This window comes from Caretta caretta, chromosome 5 (genome assembly GCF_965140235.1).
Source record: "Caretta caretta isolate rCarCar2 chromosome 5, rCarCar1.hap1, whole genome shotgun sequence".
Lineage (NCBI taxonomy): Eukaryota > Metazoa > Chordata > Testudines > Cheloniidae > Caretta > Caretta caretta.
In genome coordinates, this window is record NC_134210.1 from 50,086,728 (window position 1) to 50,111,094 (window position 24,367).

Sequence of the window (24,367 nt, forward strand, 5' to 3'; positions counted from 1 at the left end):
TCTGGTGATCACAGTGAATTGAAAGAATTGGAAGCTTAAGACTGTGAGCTAGAGGGAAAGCATTAAGGCATCCCACCCCAAGAAAGGTGATGGCTAGTGGCCTCAAACCTACGTGGGACACCCTCATGAAAACCATGAGGGAGTCAGGGGTGCAGTTAATTCAAGAACTGTGATGTGGTGAATTGTGACAGGCTGGGCCTGGGATGAGAAGCCTGAGGAATGGAGACTGGGACTGGAACAAAGAGCCAGTGGAAGGACATAGACAGATTGCTGGGGATGGTGCAGAAGTGTCTGTTCCCACTACAGCACACTCCTCTCCAACACCTGAAATGAAACCCTAGATTCCTGAGTCTTGCCATTCCTCTGCTGTCAGCAAAACCTGTGAAACACAGTGGCAAAGTGTTGGTGCTGGTCCACCTAGAGAGGATGACAACTTATTACTGTTAACAGTGACTCCATTAGCTCAAGTGGCAGAGGTCTGTGAAGTGGATCTAAAGGTTCCAACCCTGCTGATGTACCATAGAAGTGTTAATAGGAAACCACGATAGATAGGCCACATGTTTTTTCAATTTGCTTTTTTGAAAAATTTAAGATATTACACACAAAAAACTCCCTAAATTAAAAGATTATTAAAGTTGCAATGTCAACACTTAAAAATTAGAAATACCAGAATTATGGTTGCCTGTGGAAACTTAATTCAGCTTTCTGGGGCATATGCATTATGACACAGTCTTTAATTACATGATCACATACATTTTTTCTCCACAGTGACCCCTGCCTCTTCATTGCCCAGAATGAACAGTGTTCACTGAATAAGCAGTATTCAATATTTTGTTTTATTCTCATTCAGAGTGTGGCCCTACTCTGAAGACAGAATTGTTAATTTTCTCATGGGCTTTCCTGTAGTACTTATCACTATAGTACAGGGGTAGGCAAACTTTTTGTCCCGAGGGCCACATCGGGGAATAGAAATTGTATAGTGGACCATGAATTCTCACAAAATTGGGATTGGCATGCAGGAGGGGGTGCGGACTCTGGGGTGGGGCTGGGGATGAGAGGTTTGGGGTGCAGGAGGGTGCTCCGGGCTGGGATTGAGGAGGGGTTTGGAGAGATGGAGGGGGATCAGGGCTGGGGCAGGGGATTGGGACGAGAGGAGAGGCTATAGGGGTGCAGGCTCTTAGCAGCGCTTACCTCAAGCGGCTCCCAGAAGCAGTGGCATGTCCCTTCTCTGGCTCCTACGCGGAGACGCAGCCAGGCAGCTCTGCACGCTGCCCCATCCTCAGGCACCGTCTCTGAAGCTCCCATTGGAGCGCGTAGGAGCTGGAACGGGACTATGCTGCAGCTTCCGGGAGCTGCGTGATGCGGCCCCCGACCCAGTGCCCCGACAGAGCGGGGCTGAGCCGCAGAATGCGGCCTTTGACCCAGTGCCCCGGACGGAGTGCCAGAGTGGGGCTGAGCCGCGTGGTGCCTCTGAGTGTAACCCCGCCCTTATAAATTAAAAACGCTTTTTATATATTTAGCACATTATAAATGCTGGAGGCAAAGCGGGGTTTCGAGTGGAGGTTGACAGCTCGCGACCCCCCATGTAATAACCTTGTGACCCCCTGAGGGGTCCCGCCCCCCAGTTTGAGAATCCCTGGACTAGATGATCATAATGGTCCCTTCTGGCAGAGCTGTAACTAGGTATATTAGCACTTGGGGCAAGCAAGCATATTTGCTCTCCCTACTGTTTTTTCATAATTTTTCTGCCCCATTTGGCTTTGCACCCTAAGCGGCTGCCCTGCTTGCCCTGCCCTGGTTATGGCCCTGCTTTCTGGCCTTGGACTCTATGAATTCTCCATCCCATTCCTTATGCAGCCTAACAGTTAGATTGCTTTTTTAAAAGTGCAGCTGCACATTAAGCCAATGTCTTCACTGAATGTCCACAGTGACACTCAGGTTCCTTTCTTGAGTTGATACCATTAATTTAGAACCTTGTCAGGTATATGAGGAGTAATAAGGTGCTTTGCATGTTCTTGCCTTTTGTTGTTGTTTCTTTTGCTCTTTTGGTTGCTTTTTTCTTTATAGACTTGCTAGCCAGTAAATCTGTTTCTGTAAAAAGTGCTATTTGTGTTTGTTAATATCACTTTGCACAGCAGCAGACTTGCTAGCTAGCTGGGAGGCAGTGAAAAGTTATATCAACAAACATACAAATATCACTTTTCACAACAGACATGCACAGCCCTGGCAAGCTGGGGGACAAATTAAACCCTGGAAGGGGAGGTGTGTAGGGAGGCAGCTGGGGGTCAGGGATGAAGGAAGCAGTGGGTGCCTGGGGGGATGGACAGGGAACTGGGGGAGACAGCAGGGCCAGGAGTGATGGGGGAGAGACCGGGGACCAGAGCCCTATAGCTGCACAGTCAGGCATGGGGGCTGGAGCAACAGGAGCATGAGGGGTTAGCCTGGGGCTGGCTCCCACCTTCACACAACCGGGGGCCAGAGCCTGAAGCCCAATGGCTGGAGCCAGGTGCCCACCACCACATGGCCAGGGAATGGAGCATGCAGCCGAAACCATAGGTGCCAACTCCGTGGGTGCTTCGGGACTGGAGCATCCATGGAAAAAAAATAGTGTGTGCTCAGCACCCACCAGCCACTCGCTGATCAGCTGTTTGGCAGGGCAGAGGGGGGACAGGAAGAAGTGGAGCGAAGGTGGGACCTTAAGGGAAGGGGCAGAGTGGGGTCCGATCCTCAAGGTGGAGGAGCATCCCCCCCTCCCAGAAAAATGAAAGTTGGGGCCTGTGGCTGAAACCTGGGGCCGGAGGACACCGTGGGGTCAGGGGCGATGGGAGCCTGGGGCTGGATCCCATTGCCAGAGCCCAAAACCATGTGGCTGCAGCCTGCTGCCATGTGGGCGAAGCCCAGAGACAGAGCCCGAAGCCCCACGGTCAGAGTCCAGGGACAGAACCAGAAGCCCCACGGTCAGAGCCCCTGGCAGGCGTCTGCTGCACGCCCGGGGGCCATGGGAGGGGATGGTGAGCCTTGGGCCGGAGCCTGCTGCCTGCCACACCTGAGCGCAAGCCGAAGCCCCAGCCCCACTGCCCCCAGGGTTTGCGGCTCCTGAGCGGGACAGGGCCCAACCCTCGCTGGCGGGGGCGGGGCCATGGCTTAGCCCCGCCCCAATCCGCCAGGGAGGCTGCTGCCGCAGGAGAAGCCCTGGTGGGCGCCCCAGCCGTGGCTGCGGCGTTTGGGAAACGCCGGGCAGCCGCCAGCCGAGGCTCAGCCGCGGAGCTCTGCACGCCGCCCAGGGCGGCCCGTCACGCCGGCCGCTCACGCGGCGCCAGGTAAACCCCCGATGAAGACCGGCCCCAAGCGCAGGGGCCCCAAGGGAGCGGAGCTTGGTGGGAAGGGGAGGCGCAGGACGGCGACACTCCGCCTCTCCCCGCCCTCAGCGCAACGCGCGCGGCTGGCTCCGGCTGAGCCCCTCCCGCACGGGGCCCGGACCCAGCTGCCCCGCCGTTTCTAACGCGCCCATCCCCGCCGGCTCCAGCCTAGGCAGCGGCGCCGGATCCCGAGGCTCCCGCTGCTCTGGGGGGGAGCGGTATCCGCCCGCTTCCCGTCCTCGCCCCAGCCCCAGCCCCAGCCCGAGCCCGAGCCCGCGGGGAGCGCAGGGCTGCCGCGGCCCTTACCTGAGGAGGCGGTGGCGGGGCAGGGGCAGCGCGCCCGGCTCGTGCTGGCCGGCGCGGCGGCGGGAGCCGCTATTTAAGCCTCTGAGGCGGCGCCCAGGGAGCGATGGGCGGCGCTGGCTGCGGGCTCGGGGCCAGGCGGCTCTGGCTGGCACTTTCTGCGACCTTGAGCTCCGGGCGGGGCGGGCAGGCCGCGCCCTGTGCCCCGGCGCGGCGGCCAGAGCCCGGCCGCAGGACCCCGCCTCGCCTCGGCAGCCTGAGGGAGGCAGCGAGCCGCAGGGCGCGGGGGGGAAGCGCAGACGGGCCGGGCCCAGCGGCTCCCGAGGCGGGAGGGGCAGCGGCCGGTTCACAGAGGTCGTGGCGCGGTGTCTAGCCCAGCAACAGCCGCAGGGACCCGAAACTCCCGGGGGTGCGGGGGGGGGGGCAGATCCCCCTCCCCCCGCGCGCGCCCCCGCTGGTGCAATGTACAGCCGGACCTATTCCCTCCGCCCCGCCCCCTCCCGCAACGGCAGGGCAAGGGTGTGGACACGGCCATGGGAGTGAGTTAATAATACACACAGCCCAGTACAGCGGGAAGGGACCTGGATAAATCATCAAGTCCAGCTCCCTGCGCTGGGTTAGGACCAACCAGTAAACCCAGACCAGCCCCACCAGTTTGCCTGACGAGCGGCGTGTTTTACCGCCTGGAGCCAAGGTGCCCTGTTCTCCTTGATTGGCTGGAGGGAAAAGGGAAGGCTGAGCTGAAGAGCTCTTCCTGGTTGCACTCCCTAAAACTGCAAAAAGAAAAGGAGTACTTGTGGGCACCTTAGAGACTAACCAATTTATTTGAGCATAACTGGTTAGAATACACTTCTAAACAAACTATTGCTAGTTGGGGAAGATGGGAAATTTCCCAGCAGATTAACTGAGGAGCAAACACACACGGGGGGGTATTTTAAAGCCAGCTAGGAGAAAAATACAGAAGTGCCCCAGAACGGCTAGCAAGTCATTTATTATCATCAGGAGGAGTAACATAATTTACTATTGTACCCCACCCTTCTCATTATAGGGCCCTGCTTTCAGTTGCTTATAATTTTGCCAGAGGGCTGAAGTGTTTCCAGGCCAGGTGTGGGCCTCAGGTGGAGTTGTGGATTTTTATTTTTTAAGCTAAAAGGGGTATTCAGCCATTTCCAAGAGTGAGGCTAGGGAAAAAATATATGTAGGCTTAGACTTCAGTTCTTATTTTTTTTCAATTTTGATGATTAATATGGTTACCCTCAGTTTCACTAGAAACCAGCCCAGGGTTACATTTATATTTGTTTTATTAAATGCCACTATTGGATCAAACAGAAAAAGGATGGAGCTTATTCATGCACACACACGTTCAATGCATTTGTACCCTCATGCACCCACACACTCATGTAGGTGGAGAATCCAGAGACAGCAGAGGAAGGCAAGAAGCCACAGTATAGTAAATCTGGTGTGTTCGCCTGCGGTCACGGATCCAGGCCGGCGAGCAGGTCAAGAAGAAGAGAGCTTGTGAGCGTGCTTTCTTCCTTTTATTAGAACTGGGCAGTTCCTGTCACATACACTGAGTTTTCCTTCTGTGTCCATCACCAAGAAGCATTCCCAGACCTTATTCTTTTCATGCATATCAGGTTCTTCTTTTCTTTACAGCATCCCGTGATTGCCTTCTCAGGGCAGATTACATCAGACACGCCTGGCTCCGAGCTCTTTTCTGTTTGCAGTTCCTCTCCACCCAGTCCCACATACACACCCTTGTTCACACGCCCTTATGGCCTGATGCGATGTTGCAAAGCTCCGGGGTTATACAAGTGGTAACTGAAATGGTTACAAAGCTTGCAAAAGTTACAAAATTTAAAAGGCTATGCTAACAATGACTAAAAGTTACATTTGCAAAAGGTTACAGAACTTAATGATCATACTAGCAATGACTGAAAAGTTACAGATTTTACAATCGCATTCTACTGGATTGAGCGGAGGCTTTACACAACAAATATAAAGTTTTGTTTTTTCCAATTTTTTATTTTTGTGGGAAATTAAGTGGGATAGGGTTGGGATTAGGGATAGGGCCGTACTGACAAGAAGGCTGCAGGACTCTCTGCACAGCCCAGGGGCACAAAACACCCAAGTGCAAGGTGTGGAGAAGACTGCAGTCCTGGCCAAGCAGAACAGACACTCTGCTCAGGGCTGCAAGGAGAAAGTTGAGCCTTTGACCATGCGGGAGGCCACTGACTCTGCTGCTGAGCTGTTCTGTCTGGGGTTGGCCCCCTGCGCCTGGCTGATGAGTAAGTGAAAAAGCCGTGACAGTGGGGCTGGATTAACTTTTTGTGGGCCCAGCACCAAACATATTTGTGGGTCCCCCCTTGCGAATGATTGTAAAAGGGGCCAGGGGCAAAAGCACAGTGGGGGGGGGGGGGAGGTAGGGTTGGTCCCTGGAGCAAGGGAGGGGTCATGGGTAAACAGCAAGCGCAGCAGGGCTGGGGAGAGGGTAAACAGGATTCACCTCCGACCCTGCCCACATAGAGCAGGTACCTACCTGGTTCTAGCCCAGGGGCAGGCAAAGTTTTTGGCCCGAGGGCCACATAGGGTTTCCAAAATTGTATGGAGGGCTGGTTAGGGGAGGCTGTGTCTCCCCAAACAGCCAGGCGTGGCCTGGCCCCCACCTCCTATCCGACCACCCGCCCCACTTCTTGCCCCCTGACAGCCCCCCTGGAACTCCTACCCCATCCAACCACCCCTTCTCCCTGTCCCCTGACCACCCCCGACCCGCCACCCCTGGCTGCCCCCTGCCATCCCATCCAACCCCCCTCTCATTCCTGACTGCCCCCCTGGGACCCTGCCCCATCCAACGCCCCTGTTCCCCACCCTCTGACTGCCCTGACCCCTATCCACACCCCTGCCCTCTGTCCAACTCCCCCTGCCCAGTGGCTGGTGGTGCTCCAGCTGCACCACCCAGAGCACCGGGTCAGGCCATGGCTCTGCAACTGAGCTGCCCAGATGCCCAGAGCATTGTGCCAGCAGCACGGCTCCCTGAGACTGCGGGGAACAGCAGGGTCGGAGCCAGGAGCTCAGGGGTCGGGCAGGAGGGTCCCGCTGGCTGGATGTGTCCCACGGGCCATAGTTTGCCCACCTCTGTTCTAGCTCATTCTCTTTGTCTCTCTCTGCACTGAGCTGCCCCTCCTCCCGCAGCAGTAGGACAGGTTCTCTTCTAGCCTTTGGGGTGGGTGTTGGGAGCGGGAGGAGCGGAGGTTAATGTGGTTACTTCTATAACTGGACTTTTAGTTTCCAGTCAGCACTGCTAACTGGACACTCAGCCCTGGTCTACACTGGGGGGGAGGGGGGGGGTCAACCTAAATTCCAGCGTCAACAGGGAGCACGTTCGGGGATCAATTTATTTGCATCTAGATGAGACGTGATAAATCGATCCCCGATAGATCGATCATTACCTGCCGATCCGGGTAGTGAAGACCTGCCCTTAGGTCCTGTTTTCTACTGGAGTTTCCAGTCTAAAACTGGATACCTGACAACAGGGCTGCCAGAAAAGCCCGGGGCGGGGGGGGGGGGGGGGCAATCATTTTTAAGCCGGCGGGGGGGAGCAAGTGGTGGGTGGACTAGGGAGTTGGAGAGGAGCTAGTGGGCAGGGCCATGTCTGCTGTACTGCCCACTAGCAGGTGAGGACCAGCTGACAGTATCCGCAGCCCAGGTGATGTGACAGCCAGTGGTGGATTTAGAGTTAGTGGGGGCCCCCCAGCCTTGTGTTCAGCTTCATTTTTGGGGCCCCTCCTTGGGACCCAGCCAAGATAAAGAACATTCTCTCTTATCTCCCCCCACCCCCATTTTTCATTTTTTTCTTCATCCTCCTCCTATAGGTAATAGCAAATAAATTCAGAAAATAAAGTGCCTTGATTGTTACCTTGATTGTTCTTGTAGTCTAATTTATTTTTCCACAGACCACTTGGAAATCATGGAGAATCTCGACGGACCACTTAATGATCTTTCCAAATATTGTTTGTACCATTAGCTAACTATTGTAAAGTGCTTTGGGTAAGAGCGCTTTATAAAAAAAATCTTAAAAAAATGTTGGGGTGGTGGGTCTGGCCAGGAGCTAGGGTGAAGGAGGGGGCTCAGGGTTGGGGCAGGAGCTTGGGGTGTGGAGTGCTTACCTGGGGCAGCTCCTGTTTGTTGCAAGGGGTGCAGGTGGGAATGGGAGGGTGCAGGAGCTCCAGTTTGGTGCTCAGAGTGGGGATGCGGATGCGGAGGGGGTGCAGGAGTCAGGCATGGGGTGTGAGGGGGGCTGGGCATGTGTGGGGTGTGCAGAAGTCAGGGCAGGGGGGCTAGGGGTGTGGGCTGGGGTCATGGGGGTGCTTCGCCAAGGTCCTGTCCCCGCCTCTTCTCGTCCTCCTCCCAGGAGCAGCGAGTATGCTGAGGCTCCGCTCATCCCCCTCCCTCCTGCTGGCAAACAGCCGATTGGCTGCAGGGAGAGGGGGAGGGGAGGGAATGTAGCACCCTCGGGGAAGAGGCAGGGAGGAGCTTGGCTGCTGGCAGAGCCTGTCCTGCTGTAGCAGGAGCCGGCAGCAAGAAGCTTCTGCCCCCACAGGAGAGAACGGGGGGTGGAGAAGAGTGGTGCAGGCTGAGGCCCCTTTGGACTGTGGGCCCGGTGCCATGGCGCAAAATCCAGTACTAGGCTGCAGAGAACTTTCTGTTCTGCCAAAGGGCTGGTGGCACCTGATCCCTGCTAGCACAAGGTGTAGGAAAGACATCCTGGCAAAACAGAACAGAAACTTCTGCCTAGGACTGCAAGGAGCAGGGTGAGCCTGTCCCCAATCAGGAGCCACTCAGCAGCAGGGTGGCCTCCCCTACAGCCAAGAACTAGTTCCATTCCTTGCAGTCCTGGCCCAGGGATCTTCTGTCTTCCTGGCCAGGACCATAGCCTTCCTTGCACCTGCAGGGCTCCAGGTTCTTTGGCCCCATAGCTGTGCAGGAAGCCCTCTGTAGGTCCGCTGTCATGGCCCTGCTCCCTCTCTCCCTTGCCAGAAGGGTTGCAGAGGGCTCTATCTGCTGCTGCGGGGCATTGACACCCAATCCCTGTAGGTGCAATGTATGGGGGGAGGTTGCACTGGAGCTGTTACTGATGGAGATTTTTTTTGTCGATTCTGGAATGTTGACTGAATTTGATGTTTACAGTCATCTACTAATTTAAATCAAATCCTACCAAGCCTAAATATGTTTTGTTCATGTTAAAAAATGCTGGTGACCTTTTGTCTGGAAAAGCTTTAGAGCCACCATGCTTTGGAGCAGAGACTTGGAGTTTGGCGGGGGCATGGCTTTTGTGTTAGTGACGTGCCTATGATGATCTTCCAAATTTGGCCAGTTTATAAGCCTTTGAGAAATTGCAGTTTGTACTTGCTTGCACACTTGCTAGAACTTAACAGCTAAAATCTTTGAAGATTCTGTCCTCGCTAAGCATGCTTCAGCCAAGGTGAAACCACATCCTTCCGGTGGGGCAGGGGCTATCGATACTAACATAGCCAACCTGACTTTTGACTTTTGAATAAAGATGTTTAGTTGCCGAAGGTCCAGAAAGGATCTCCACCCTCCATCTTTTGTGGGGGCTACACAATATGGGGAACAGAACCTTCTCCCTTGATACGGAGGTGAGACACGCTCTACTGCCCCTTGTAGGAGAGAATCAGTCTCTTGATGAAGAATCACCTCATGATAGTGGTCCCTGAAAGGGGACCAGGAAAGGGGTTTATGAGGGAGGAGGGAAAGGAACTCGATGGAGTATCCTTGATGGATAATTTCCAAGACCCATCTATCTGTAGTTATCAAGTCCCAATTGTGGGTGAAGAGTGCAAGATGGCCCCCCAAAATAGTGGGGGAAGAGGTGGGTGGTATCTGTGGTCATAGGCAGGTCTCCACCGAGATGTCAAAAGTAGCCTTTTGCAGGCAGTGGGGAATGGGTAGAGGGCATGGTGGTAGAGGGAGCCAAGAAGCAAGGCCTCTGAAACCTCTGACATTTCTATGTAGGCTCGGCTGGACACTGGTGATAGAATGCTTGAGGAGGGGCAGTATTTTCTTGTTGGAGCCAGGGTGTAAATTCCCAGGGAGAACAGTCAATCTTGAGTCCCTCAGCAAGTGTAGGGACTCATCCATTTTCTTGCTGGAGAGATTTAGCTTATCAAAAGGGAGGTCCCATGTGGTATTGAGGAACTTCCTGGGGAAACCCAACGACTGTAGCCAAGAGTCCCTCCTCATGACTATTCCAGTGGCAAGGCATCTGGATGCTGTATCTTCAGCATCCACTGTAGCCTGAAGCGATCTTCTTTCCCTCCTTTATGAAGGACTGAAATTAGGCTTTGTACTCAAGGAGAAGCTTGTCCTTAAAGTCCACCAGCCTGCAATAATTGTTAAAATCATCTCTCGCTAACAAGGCCTGATAGTTAGCAATAAGGAATTGTGGGCCATAGAAGAAAAGACTTTCTCCCCAAGATGTCCAACCTCTTTGAGCCCTTGTCAGTCAGTTTGTTCCTTTGATGTTTTGACCTAGCTCTCTCTGTAACTGTGTGTGCCACCAGAGAGTAAGGGTTGGGGTGGGAGAAAAGAAATTCAGCTCCCTTGGTGGGGATGAAATAGTGCGTCTTGGCTTTTCTAGGTGTGGGGGCACACGGTACTGGGTTGTGCCAGATCAATGGTACGGATTGTGCCAGACCAATCTAGCTGGCTCCATGATGGCCTTGTTAACTGGAAATGCCACCTTACTTGGGCCTGCAGGTTGCAAAATATCCAGGAGCCAGTATTGTGGGTCTTGGATCTTCTCCAATAGTATCTGGAGGTCATTGGCAATCCTCTGCAGTAGCTGCTGGTACTGCCTAGGATGGTCCAGCTGAGATGAAGAGGAAAGAGTGACTACCTCATCCAGAGACAAGGATAAGACTCATGTCAGTACTGTCAGAACCTGCAGATCCAGGTCAATATCCTCCCCCTCATACTCTGATGGATCCAAGTGCCAAAAAGGAGAAGTGTGATTCCTGGATGGGTCCCCAGGCATCTGCACAGGGATCCCATAAGCACCAGTAGGGCCAGAAAGAGGGGTCAGCCATTTGTGGAGGACCCCATGGCATCAGGTACCAGCGGTCCATCGGAGAGTCATATCTGGATGGGTAGCATCCAGATCTCCTTGACTGCCTTTCTGGGCTTGTCTCTCTCCAAGGAGATGGAGGAATGGCTGGCATGTCTAACTTGTCCGAAAACTGCTCTTATTCCAACGGTGGGGCCATCGGTACTGGGGGCACTCCTGCCTGATGGCTGGAGAGGAGATGGCTGCTGATACACCGAAGTAGTATCATCCACCAGTGTAGTAATGTTCCACAGCAGGCCAGGCCAGAGAGGATGGGAAACTGTGAATAAGAGAGGAAGATATCCTCCAGTGTTGTATATGTGCCCATACATCCCGGTGTTTGGGGGGGTTCCCAACAGTTGAGATTGATTTTTCCGTCATGTATCTGGAGGCAATGCACTCCTTGGACGAGAAAGCCGGTACCAATGATGAGTTCAGATCCCCACTCCTAGATGGAACCAGCAGATGACGGTCCTTGTGTTTCGGAGCTGGAGTTACCAATAGAAATAGTGGATCTTTCTTCTTGCACGCTTTACCTGCCACAGCACTTCATCTGTCTTAGAGTTGAAAAGGTCATGACCTTCAAAAAGCATGCACTCAATTATGATCTGAACCTCTGCTGTTATGTCCAGTTATTGCAGCCATGATGGTTTGCCGTTTGTGACCGAAGTAGCCATTGTCCTTGCAGCTGTGTTGAAAGCATCTAGAGCTGGTTTTAATGCCATGTTGGCAATCAGCTGATCCTCAGTATAAATAGACTTTAGTTCAGTTTTTGAGTCTTGCAGAAGTTTGTCCATGGGCTGGGAGATTTTTGTCCCATTGGAGGTAATTGTACTTCATTAGCAAACTTGGTAACTTGCTGCATGAACTTGGAGGCTAGCAGAAGAGTAGACCTTTTTCCCCCCCACACAGGTCTAGTTTCTTTGGAACAATATCTTTAGGTATCAGTCTAGGAGGGCCATTTTGTTTTGTTTTTTTAGTACTGGAACCACTATTAGAATAGGATGGGTGTAAAAATACTCAAATCCCTGTGGAGGGATTGGTAAAAGCAGTCTGCTTCTTCAGAAATGGCTGAGATAGTGGCCAGGCTCTGCCACAGATCCTTGGCTGACTCAAGGATGCCCTCATTAGTGGACATCACTAATATGACTGGAATCAGAGGGTGTAAGATGTCAAACAGTTTGTGACTTGTTTTTCATGACATCTACAGGGATCTGTAAGGTGTCTACCATTTGTTTTGGTAGGTCTTGAAAGGCCTTAAAATTGTCAACAGTGAACAGTACTGAGAGGTTAACTGCTCCACCGGGTGAGGATGCAGGTATTATCATAGGTTCAAAAGGGTCTGGAATATTCCTCTTGAAGGTCATCACCATTCTGGAGATCTTGCTTTGCAAACTGCCCCGCTTCCTGCGACCATCACTTCTCAGCTGTACAGGGAGCTACTTCTGCATCCGCCCAACCCCCATGCATCCAGACCCCCTCATACTCAGACCCCCCCCCCATGAGCCTAACTCCTCCTACACTTGGACCACCCCAACGAGCCACCTGCACCCAGATCCCCACCCCACCAAGCCCCAACCAGCTGTACCTGGATCCCCACCCCCCTGAGCCCCACTCCCCCAGCCATCTGGACCCCCCACCAAGCTCCCCCACCCAGAACCCCTGCCAAGCTCTATCTCCTCCCTCCCCCATGCTGAGCCCCAACCACCTTCACCTGGATCCCCCTAGACAGTCCCATTACTATTGCACCCAGAACCCCCCAACAAGCCCCTGTGCATCCAGATCCCACTGCCCCCAGATCCTCCACTGAGCTGCCTGCACACAGATTGCCCCACACAGAACCCTCTCAACCCACATCTGGATTCCCCCTACACTAAGCCCCTCCACACTTGGATCCTGCATTGCTGATCCTGCCTGCCCACACCTAATGCACCTGGCACGGAGGGGCAGGGCTCTGGGTGTTCCTGGGGCAGGCTTGGACCTTGCGCTGTGTCACGGTTGGTTGCAGCCTCACTGCTGAGTCAGTGTCCTGGGGGAGGAGGGCGTTGCACAGTGATCTCCCACCTATGTGCAACCAGTGGCTTGTGCTCCCCAATGCCATGCTGGAGCCTCCACATTTATTTGACAAATAAAATTTGCAGAATTTTAAAATATTGTGTGCAGAATTTTAATTTTTTTGGCACAGAAAGCCCTCAGGAATAAAATGCAGGTAGAATCAGCACATGACTAGTACTAACAACACATTGTGTTCGTAAAATGTTTTTCATTTGAGGATCAAAGAGCACTTTGCAAATATCAACTAATTAAGCCTCATACATCTTGCAAGGTAAGTAGTGTCTTACCCATTTTATAAATGGGTAAATGGAGACACAGAGAAGTTAACTTTCCATACTAGAATCGCTGGTAAAATGAAGATAATCATCTCTATTGCTTTTGTCGAAGTTAAGAGATTGAAGGGTATAAATACTAAATGTTTAGAGTGGTCCAAGGGGCTATAAATAGAGGAGTAATGGACTGAAACTGAGCAAAGGGAAACTTAGGTTTAAAAGCAAATGTGGGAGAATTTCTTACTTGCATTCCTTTAGCTATAGTCCTCTTTTCTTCCATTCTACCAGTAGAGCCAGTGTGATCAGACAGCAGATCTCGCAAGGAAGTTTGGTATAGTAGTCCACCACTTTGGTCTACAACTTCCAGGAAAAAAGTACATATGAGAAGTGTGAAAAGAAGACAAGTGGCACCAGTCCTCCTTGAGGTGAAGTGGAGGGACTGTTGAGATGAAGATTCTTACACGAGGAGAAAGGCAAGACAGACGGCAGATGTGGAGAGCAGTAAGCGTCGGCGGTCTTACCTGAATGTGTCACTTCAGGGACTTCCTAGCCAAAGGAAACTTTTTGGCTAACAAAGGCTGTCCAAGGTAATTGTTGATAGTTTGGTAAAAATTCAGGAGATGAAGAAGAGCCTGGATGGAAGAGTAACAAGCTGGAAATGGATGTGAAATGGCAAAGCTCAGGAAATTGCAATAGGCCTCAGTGAACCAGAATATGGGATAGACAATGACCTATCCAGAGTCTCTCTGATAGAGAGAACTTCTCCATGTGGGTCCAACTCTTCCAATGATGATTCTGAGGATGGCAGGGAGCAGGGGAGGCACTTTTGAAGGAGGAACCCTCAAATACTTTATACGTGGTCTGAACCTGAGGAGCTTCTAAGGACCGGGAAGAATTAGTAGGGGAAGCAAAAGTGGATGGGAATCTGGGAGGCAGTGACCATGAGTTGGTTGTGTTCAGGATCCTGACACAGGGAAGAAAGGTAAGCAGCAGGATACGGACCCTGGACTTCAGGAAAGCAGACTTCGACTCCCTCAGGGAACGGATGGGTAGGATCCCCTGGGGGACTAACATGAAGGGGAAAGGAGTCCAGGAGAGCTGGCTGTATTTCAAGGAATCCCTGTTGAGGTTACAGGGACAAACCATCCCGATGTGTCGAAAGAATAGTAAATATGGCAGGCGACCAGCTTGGCTTAACGGTGAAATCCTAGCGGATCTTAAACATAAAAAAGAAGCTTACAAGAAGTGGAAGGTTGGACATATGACCAGGAAAGAGTATAAAAATATTGCTCGGGCATGTAGGAATGAAATCAGGAGGGCCAAATCGCACCTGGAGCTGCAGCTAGCGAGAGATGTTAAGAGTAACAAGAAGGGTTTCTTCAGGTATGTTGGCAACAAGAAGAAAGCAAAGGAAAGTGTGGGCCCCTTAATGAATGAGGGAGGCAACCTAGTGACAGAGGATGTAGAAAAAGCTAATGTACTCAATGCTTTTTTTGCCTCTGTCTTCACTAACAAGGTCAGCTCCCAGACTGCTGCGCTGGGCATCACAACATGGGGAATAGATGGCCAGCCCTCTGTGGAGACAGAGGTGGTTAGGGACTATTTAGAAAAGCTGGATGTGCACAAGTCCATGGGGCCGGACGAGTTGCATCCAAGAGTGCTAAAGGAACTGGCGGCTGTGATTGCAGAGCCATTGGCCATTATCTTTGAAAACTCATGGCGAAGTTTTCAAATGCCAAGAAGGCCAATGGCATTTTGGGATGTATAAGTAGGGGCATAGCGAGCAGATCGAGGGACGTGATCGTCCCCCTCTATTCAACATTGGTGAGGCCTCATCTGGAGTACTGTGTCCAGTTTTGGGCCCCACACTACAAGAAGGATGTGGATAAATTGGAAAGAGTCCAGCGAAGGGCAACAAAAATGATTAGGGGTCTGGAACACATGACTTCTGAGGAGAGGCTGAGGGAACTGGGATTGTTTAGTCTGCAGAAGAGAAGAATGAGGGAGGATTTGATAGCTGCTTTCAACTACCTGAGAGGTGGTTCCAGAGAGGATGGTTCTAGACTATTCTCAGTGGTGGAAGAGGACAGGACAAGGAGTAATGGTCTCAAGTTGCAGTGGGGGAGGTTTAGGTTGGATATTAGGAAAAACTTTTTCACTAGGAGGGTGGTGAAACACTGGAATGCGTTGCCTAGGGAGGTGGTGGAATCTCCTTCCTTAGAGGTTTTTAAGGTCAGGCTTGACAAAGCCCTGGCTGGGATGGTTTAATTGGGGATTGGTCCTGCTTTTGAGCAGGGGATTGGACTAGATGACCTCCTGAGGTCCCTTCCAACCCTGATATTCTATGATTCTATGACTTGTCTACATGAACAGTTAAACCGTGACAAGCTGGAATGTAAATCTACCCTGCACTAGCCTGCCACTAAGGGCTCATCTACACTTAGCTATAACAGCACAGCTGCGCTGCTGTTGGACTTCATTGTAGACACTGTCTACGCTGCTGGAAGGGATTCTCTCATTGGCATAGGTAATCCACCTTTCCAAGATGTGGTAGCTAGGTCAACGGAAGAATCCTTCTGTGGACATAGCACTGTCTACATGGGGACTTAGGCCTGGTCTACACAACAGAGATACGTTGTAATAAGCTGCCGTGCATCGACCTAACTATGTAAGTGTTGACACTAAGATTTTGCTCCCACTGCCGTAACTGTCCTGCTATGCTGATTTAACTCCACCTCCACGAAAGGTGCAGAATCAATATCGATGTAGTCAGTTTGAGGCAGTGTCAGCGTAGGCACTATGTTGCTTACATCGACTGTTACTGACTTTTAGGAACTGCCCCACAATGACAGTACAGTTGCTACAAGTTCTCTTGGTGAGGACGTACACTGCCAACACAAGGAGCGTAGCGCGAACACACACAAGCGATTTAATTACTGCAGCAGCTGTATGGCAATGTAACTTAGGGCGACAATTTTGTAGTGGCCCTTAGGTAGCTTAACTATGCTGCTCAAGGATGTGGACTTTTCATACCCCTAAGCAATGTAGTTACGCAGGACTAATTTTCTCGTGTAGACCAGGGCTAGCTGTCTGTGCGCACCCTGCTAACACTCGTTGATGGTTCGGCGGAGTGCTTTCAGCTAACCCTGTTTCAAAGAGAACTAGATCAAGGCACCGGAACAAACTGTTAATGCACATCAGCAGGGTGCACATGAGCACTCAGGCTGCGTCTGTGCTGGAGAGCTTACAGCGGCGCAGCTGGACCAGTGCACCAGCTCTGCGCCAACGGGAGAGAGTTCTTCTATTGACCTAGTTAAACCACCTCAATGAATGGCGGTAGCTACGTTGGCAGGAGAAGCTTTCCCACTGACATAGTGCTGTCTGCACTACTACTTATGCCGGCAAAACTAACGTTGCTCAGGAGCGTGGTTTTTTTCGTACCCCTGAGCAACGTAAGTGGTAGTGTAGACATGGAGAGTCTGTGGTAGGCTAGTGGAGGGAAAACAGCAAATCTCTCAAGGAAAAGCTGGCAAAGCTCCTCAAGTTCTAAGTTTTTGGGTCAGTAGGGGCAGTAGTGAGAACTCAGTCCCTTATTAGTAGTCACACACTCAGCTTGCAGCAAACTAATTATTTGTGTAGACAAGCCTTAAGTCTAGATTTACCAGGGTATATAGAATAAAGGATTCCACCTTAGGTAACATGGGGAGATTTGCTTTCAGGAAAGAGATCTGGTTGCTGGTCAGGATCTGGAAATAGTTCTGTCTTGATTAGTGTTCTCCCTCATCAAAATCCTCTTCCTTTGAGGCCCAAAGTAATTTGCGGGCTTTGGTTGTGATGCATCAGAGGGCAACTGGCCATCTTGTTATCTCCTGTAACCTTTTCTTATGTGGAGGCCATATCTTGTCTGATGAGATCAGTACCAGTATCCAGAGGGCATCAGAGACTCAGATATTACAGTAATGGGTGCCAATATAAGAACTGGGAATAGATGGTGCAGATCAAAAGGCTATGGAGTCTTGAAAATGAAAGTCCATATAATAGAAGGAGTGGATCTGACCAGAAGAAAGGAAAGGGCATTTAAAGGATACCAGAACAAGCTGGATGGATGAAGAGCCAGAGCAAGTTGGGGAAGTGCTCCTCCTTTGGAGAGCTCTTTTATTAACCATGGTCAAGAGGGAACTCATTGGGACATTCTAAGGGCATGTGACTACTAATAAAGGGCTGGGTTATAGCCGTTGCCCCTACAGACCAAACAGCTTGAGGAGCTTTGCCAGTTTTGTGCTAGGGAACAGATGGTGTCTTTATTGGAGAGGGGCTGGGGCTAGGATGCTGATAGAGGTTTGAAGTGACCATGGGTCATCTAATGAGTAAGATACAGGAAAGAGGATACAGGCAAGTATTAAAATGAATATAACAGGTTAAAACGAAATGACAACATTTTAAAAATAAAAAAATAGTATTAGTTCATAACACAGAGTTGGATTAAAGAAAATTAAAGAAATAAGACAGTAGGTAAAACAAAAATCAGCAAAGGTTAAAAGTTGCATGCAAAATGGGCTATAATAAAAAACAAACTAAACGACAAAATTGTGAAAGATAAAAAGAATAGAAAAGAACAAATAGGCATTGATTTAAACAAAGTGCAAGCTGACAAGGAAAACATGGCAGTTTGCATTAGGTTATTGAAATGTGTAAAAACTTAAAAAAATTAATTTGTAATGTAAAACCAGAATTACTTCGTGATCTTGTATAAATCAGTGTTCTACCTCCTTATTTGTTAGTCATGAGTTGCTTCACATTTAAAATTAGACTCTCATCCTGCTAACATTTACCCACATGCATAATTTAGCACATGTGAGAAGTCTCATTGACATTAATGGGGCTCCATGTGAGCAAAGGAGATGGGCCTTAGGGCCCAATCTTGCAACGAAGTATGTGGGCACTCCCTTAACTTCAGTGGGCATCTGGTCACAAGACCTTGTGGTAGAATATGGATCCTAGATTGGCTGCTTTTAGAGGCAGGGAGGGTGTCTTTTACAGTAATTTGTTAAGGGCAACAGTATGTGCTTGAGGGCTACAAAAGAAATAATAAACTCAATAATAGGGCAAGTAAAAATGGCCTATTGGCCAGCCTGATAGTAATTCAGAAAAAAAACAAACGTAACAGCATAAATAGTGAAATGTAAATTAGGGCTAGCGTACATCAGAAGCGCTACAGCAGTGCAGCTGCACCAATGCAACTATGCCACTACTGGTGAAGATGCTCTATGCCAATAGGAGAGATGCTCCGTCGGCATAATAAAGCCACCTCCACGAACGGCAGTCGCTATGTTGGCAGGAGAAGCTCTGGCACAGCAGTCTCCACACCGGCACTCTGGTCAGTGTAACTGACGTCGCTCAAAGGGTGGCTTATTCACATTCCCATAGCAACATAACTTATACTGACATACGTGGTAGTGTGTATAAGACACAAGATTTACAATTCTTTTCATGAAGGCTTATAAGTAACCCAGGTAAGACCATTTGTTTTTCTAAAAAACATATTGCGTTTAATCTTGCAGCATTCTTTAAAGATGATTTATGTGGTTTCTAGAGGTTTTGAAACAGTGAAAGGATAATGAATTAAATTAACTAAGGGGAAAGGTAACATCTGTATGTCAATAAGGAGGCAGGTCAGATAAGGTCTGGGAGGAAACACTCAAGAAACAATATTGTACAAAACGTTGAAGATTGTTACGTTTTCAATTAAGAGACCTGCGTATCAGTTTGTTCATGAGCACGACTTAAGAACATAAGAACGACCATACTGGGTCAGACCAGTAATCCATCCAGTCCAGTATACTGTCTTCTGACAGTGGCCGGTGCCTCAGAGGGAATGGACAGTACACAGGGCCGGCTCTACTGTTTTTGCCGCCCCAAGCAGTGCGCCGAATTGCTGCTGCTATGAGCGGCTGAAGATAGAAGCTGCTGCCATGGACAGCTGAAGATAAAAGCTGCCACAGAATTGCCGCCGCCTCGGAAATGCCCTATCGGCACGTGGTCTGCCGCCCCTTGCAGATTGCCGCCCCAAGCACCTGCTTGGAATGCTGGTGCCTGGAGCCAACCCTGACATTACAGGGCAATTATTGCGTGATCCACCCTGTTGTCCACTCCCAGCTTCTAGCACTTAGTGGCTAGGGACACCCAGAGCATGGTCTTGCATTCATGACCTTCTTGGCTAATGATGGATCTAAGCCTCCATGAACTTACCTAATTCTTTTTTGACCTTTTATACTTTTGGCCTTCACAACATCCTCTTGCAAGGAGTTCCACAGGTTGACTGTGCATTGTGTGAAGAAATACTTTGTTTTAAACTTGCTGCCTGTTAATTTAATTGGGTGACCCCTGGTTCTTGTGTTATGTGAAGGGATAAATAACACTTCCTTATTCACTTTCTTCACATCATTCATGCTTTTTATAGACTTTGATCATATCCCCCCTTAACTGTCTCTTTTCCAAGGTGAAAAGTCCGTCTTTTTAATCTCTCCTCATATGGAACCTGTTCCATACCTAATTCTAATATTTTTTTTGAGATGGGGTGATCAAAACCGCACACAGTATTCAAGGTGTGGACATACCATAGATTTATATAGTGGCAATATAATATTTACTGTCTTATTTCCTATCCCGTTCCTAGAGGTTCCTAACATTGTTCGCTTTTATGACTGTCACTGCACCTTGAGTGGATGGAGAACTATCCACAATGACTCTAAGATCTTTTTCTTAGAGTCGTAACAGCTCATTTAGATCCCATCATTTTGTATGTGTAGTTGGGATTATGCTTGCCAATGGCCCTTCTTTGCGTTTATCAACACCAAATTTCATCTGTCATTGTGTTGTCCAGTCAACCAGTTTTATGAGAACCCCTTGTAACTCCTTGCAGTCTGCTCTGGACTTAGCTATCTCTTGAGTAACTTTGTGTCACCTGCAAACTTTGCCACCTCACTATTTACCCCTTTTCCCAGATCATTTGTGAATATGTTGAACACCACTGGTCCCCGTCCCTGGGGGACACCACTATGTACCTTTCTCCATTCTGAAAACTGATAATTCATTCCTACCTGTTGTCTCCTGTCTTTTAATCAGGTACTGGTCCATGAAAGGACCTTCAATTTTATCCCATGAATTGTAATTTAACATGGCATTAAAGAAGAAAATAGCTTGAAATGTTTCTGGTTTAGGAGTCTGCCCTGGAGGAATTTCTGATAAATCAGATATTTTTTTCCTTGAATGCTGTAAAGTAAAATTACAGTTGTGTGATGAGTGAAACGGAAACCATTTCCAAGAACACCAGTTTCATAGCTACTCAGATGCATCTCTTAAACCTATTTGAAACATGCAAGCTTTTTTATTTAATAGTATTTGACTCATAGTATGTTTTTCCTGGCTAATAGATCAAAATACCAGGTTTATTACCCGATCTGTGTTCCACTTGATAAGCAGAAATGTCTTATCTACTTCACGTGTCCTACTTTGTTTACCAAAATCTAAAATATTATTTAGAAATAGTGTGAGCAATCAAGTATGTCATTTTCTAAATACATTAAACAGCTTTCTTTTCAGCAATAAGCGTGTTGGAACAGTACAAATCCAGTTTGGAGTAGTTGGGGCAATACATGGTCGTCCACTTAAAATGAGAAAAGTCAGATAGGCTGGATTCCCAGGAATTCTGATCTCTGTTAAATTGTTTGTATGGAGGGTTCTACTTCAATGGAGTCACTTCCGATTTACATCTGACATTAGAATCATGCCTTCAGTCTTTTGCTTTCAAGCATGACAGGAATGCTGATTGTTAAAAGTGATGCACTTGGCTCTGGGGCAACGGTGGGAAAGAAAGGAGTGTTCTTATTTATTGATAACAGAACTTTAGTTGACTGTTTTGGAAGGAAATCCCATGTAGTGGTCTTGGTCAAAGGTAATGGATGTGATGGGGGAACCTAACAGGACTGGAAATCACCAGCACTCAATGAGGGATACAGAAAAACTTTACTCAGCCTTATCCCACTCTTGGATTCTGGAAAGAGATCTAGCCCTGGTCTACACTAGGACTTTAGGTCGAATTTAGCAGCGTTAAATCGATTTAAACCTGCACCCATCCACACAATGAAGCCCTTTATTTTGACTTAAAGGGCTCTTAAAATCGATTTCCTTACTCCACCCCTGACAAGTGGATTAGCGCTTAAATCGACGTTGCCGGCTCGAATTTGGGATACTGTGGACACAATTCGATGGTATTGGCCTCCGGGAGCTATCCCAGAGTGCTCCATTCTGACCGCTCTGGACAGCACTCTCAACTCAGATGCACTGGCCAGGTAGACAGGAAAAGAACCGCGAACTTTTGAATCTCATTTCCTGTTTGGCCAGCGTGGCAAGCTGCAGGTGACCATGCAGAGCTCATCAGCACAGGTGACCATGATAGAGTCCCAGAATCGCAAAAGAGCTCCAGCATGGACCGAACGGGAGGTACGGGATCTGATCGCTGTTTGGGGAGAGGAATCCGTGCTATCAGAACTCCGTTCCATTTTTCGAAATGCCAAAACCTTTCTGAAAATCTCCCAGGGCATGAAGGACAGAGGCCATAACAGGGACCCGAAGCAGTGCCGCGTGAAACTGAAGGAGCTGAGGCAAGCCTACCAGAAAACCAGAGAGGCGAACAGCCGCTCTGGGTCAGAGCCCCAAACATGCCGCTTCTATGATGAGCTGCATGCCATTTTAGGGGGTTCAGCTACCACTACCCCAGCCGTGTTGTTTGACTCCTTCAATGGAGATGGAGGCAATACGGAAGTAGGTTTTGGGGACGAAGAAGATGATGATGATGAGGAGGTTGTAGATAGCTCACAGCAAGCAAGCGGAGAAACTGGTTTTCCCGACAGCCAGGAACTGTTTCTCACCCTAGACCTGGAGCCAGTACCCCCCGAACCCACCCAAGGCTGCCTCCTGGACCCAGCAGGCGGAGAAGGGACCTCTGGTAAGTGTACCTTTTAAAATGCTATACATGGTTTAAAAGCAAGCATGTGAAAGGATTACTTTGCCCTGGCATTTGCGGTTCTCCTAGATGTAGTCCTAAAGCCTTTGCAAAAGGTTTCTGGGGAGGGCAGCCTTATTTCGTCCTTCATGGTAGGACACTTTACCACTCCAGGCCAGTAACACGTACTCGGGAATCACTGTAGAACAAAGCATTGCAGTGTATGTTTGCTGGCATTCAACCAAAATCCGTTCTTTATCTCTCTGTGTTATCCTCAGGAGAGTGAGATATAATTCATGGTCACCTGGTTGAAATAGAGTGCTTTTCTTCAGGGGACACTCAGAGGAGCCCATTCCTGCTGGGCTGTTTGCCTGTGGCTAAACAGAAATGTTCCCCGCTGTTAGCCACAGGGAGGGGAGAAGGTTGAGGGGGTAGTCACGCGGTGGGAGGAGGCAAAATGCGACCTTGTAACGAAAGCACATGTGCTATGTATGTAATGTTAACAGCAAGGTTTACCCTGAAAGAGTGTAGCGACTGTTTTATAAAATGTGTCTTTTTAAATACTGCTGTCCCTTTTTTTCCCTCCACCAGCTGCATGTGTTTCAATGATCACAGGATCTTCTCCTTCCCAGAGGCTAGTGAAGCTTAGAAAGAAAAAAAAAATGCACTCGCGATGAAATGTTCTCCGAGCTCATGCTGTCCTCCCACACTGACAGAGCACAGACGAATGCGTGGAGGCAAATAATGTCAGAGTGCAGGAAAGCACAAAATGACCGGGAGGAGAGGTGGAGGGCTGAAGAGAGTAAGTGGCGGGCTGAAGACAGGGCTGAAGCTCAGATGTGGCGGCAGCGTCATGAGAGGAGGCAGGATTCAATGCTGAGGCTGCTGCAGGACCAAACCAGTATGCTCCAGTGTATGGTTGAGCTGCAGCAAAGGCAGCTGGAGCACAGACTGCCACTGCTGCCCCTCTGTAACCAACCGCCCTCCTCCCCAAGTTCCATAGTCTCCACACCCAGACGCCCAAGAACGCGGTGGGGGGGGCCTCCGGCCAACCAGCCACTCCATCACAGAGGATTGCCCCAAAAAAAGAAGGCTGGCATTCAATAAATTTTAAAGTTGTAAACTTTTAAAGTGCTGTGCTTAAAGTGCTGTGTGGCATTTTCCTTCCCTCCTCCACCACCCCTCCTGGGATACCTTGGTAGTCATCTCCCTATTTGTGTGATGAATGAATAACGAATGCATGACTGTGAAGCAGCAACGACTAAAGGGAGGAGGGGAGGGTGGTTAGCTTACAGGGAAGTAGAGTGAACCAAGGGGCGGGGGGTTTAATCAAGGAGAAACAAACAGAACTTTCACACCGTAGCCTGGCCAGTCATGAAACTGGTTTTCAAAGCTTCTCTGATGCGTACCGTGCCCTCCTGTGCTCTTCTAATCGCCCTGGTGTCTGGCTGCGCGTAACCAGCAGCTAGGCGATTTGCCTCAACCTCCCACCCCGCCATAAACATCTCCCCCTTACTCTCACAGATATTGTGGAGCACACAGCAAGCAGTAATAACAGTGGGAATATTGGTTTCGCTGAGGTCTAAGCGAGTCAGTACACTGCGCCAGCGCGCCTTTAAACGTCCAAATGCACATTCTACCACCATTCTGCACTTGCTCAGCCTGTAGTTGAACAGCTCCTGACTACTGTCCAGGCTGCCTGTGTACGGCTTCATGAGCCATGGCATTAAGGGGTAGGCTGGGTCCCCAAGGATACATATAGACATTTCAACATCCTCAACAGTTATTTTCTGGTCTGGGAATAAAGTCCCTTCCTGCAGCTTTTGAAACAGACCAGAGTTCCTGAAGATGCAAGCATCATGCACCTTTCCTGGCCATCCCACGTTGATGTTGGTGAAACGTCCCTTGTGATCCACCAGAGCTTGCAGCACTATCGAAAAGTACCCCTTGCGGTTTATGTACTCGGCGGCTTGGTGCTCCGGTGCCAAGATAGGGATATGGGTTCCGTCTATAGCCCCACCACAGTTAGGGAATCCCATTGCAGCAAAGCCATCCACTATGACCTGCACATTTCCCAGGGTCACTACCCTTGATATCAGCAGATCTTTGATTGCGTGGGCTACTTGCATCACAGCAGCCCCCACCATAGATTTGCCCACTCCAAATTGATTCCCAACTGACCGGTAGCTGTCTGGCGTTGCAAGCTTCCACAGGGCTATCGCCACTCGCTTCTCAACTGTGAGGGCTGCTC

At 49.7% G+C, this 24,367-nt stretch overlaps 2 protein-coding genes across 2 annotated transcripts in view; one reads left to right on the top strand and one right to left on the bottom strand.

The window, feature by feature from the left end:
• TMEM171 (transmembrane protein 171) overlaps window positions 1-4,131 on the bottom strand; it is a 32,333-nt gene extending 28,202 nt beyond the window's left edge. Inside the window, exon 1 of the mRNA XM_048849338.2 lies at window positions 3,666-4,131. The gene's annotated coding sequence lies outside the window, so the exon portion shown is untranslated. The remainder of the gene's footprint in view (window positions 1-3,665) is intronic.
• An 11,131-nt stretch (window positions 4,132-15,262) lies between these two features.
• Window positions 15,263-23,147, top strand: LOC142072135 (myb/SANT-like DNA-binding domain-containing protein 7). The gene is made up of 2 exons (XM_075128545.1): window positions 15,263-22,119; window positions 22,708-23,147. The coding sequence occupies exons 1-2, from the start codon at window positions 21,537-21,539 to the stop codon at window positions 22,791-22,793; spliced, it is 669 nt and encodes a 222-aa protein (XP_074984646.1). The 5' UTR covers window positions 15,263-21,536; the 3' UTR covers window positions 22,794-23,147.
• The last annotated feature ends 1,220 nt before the right edge of the window (window positions 23,148-24,367 follow it).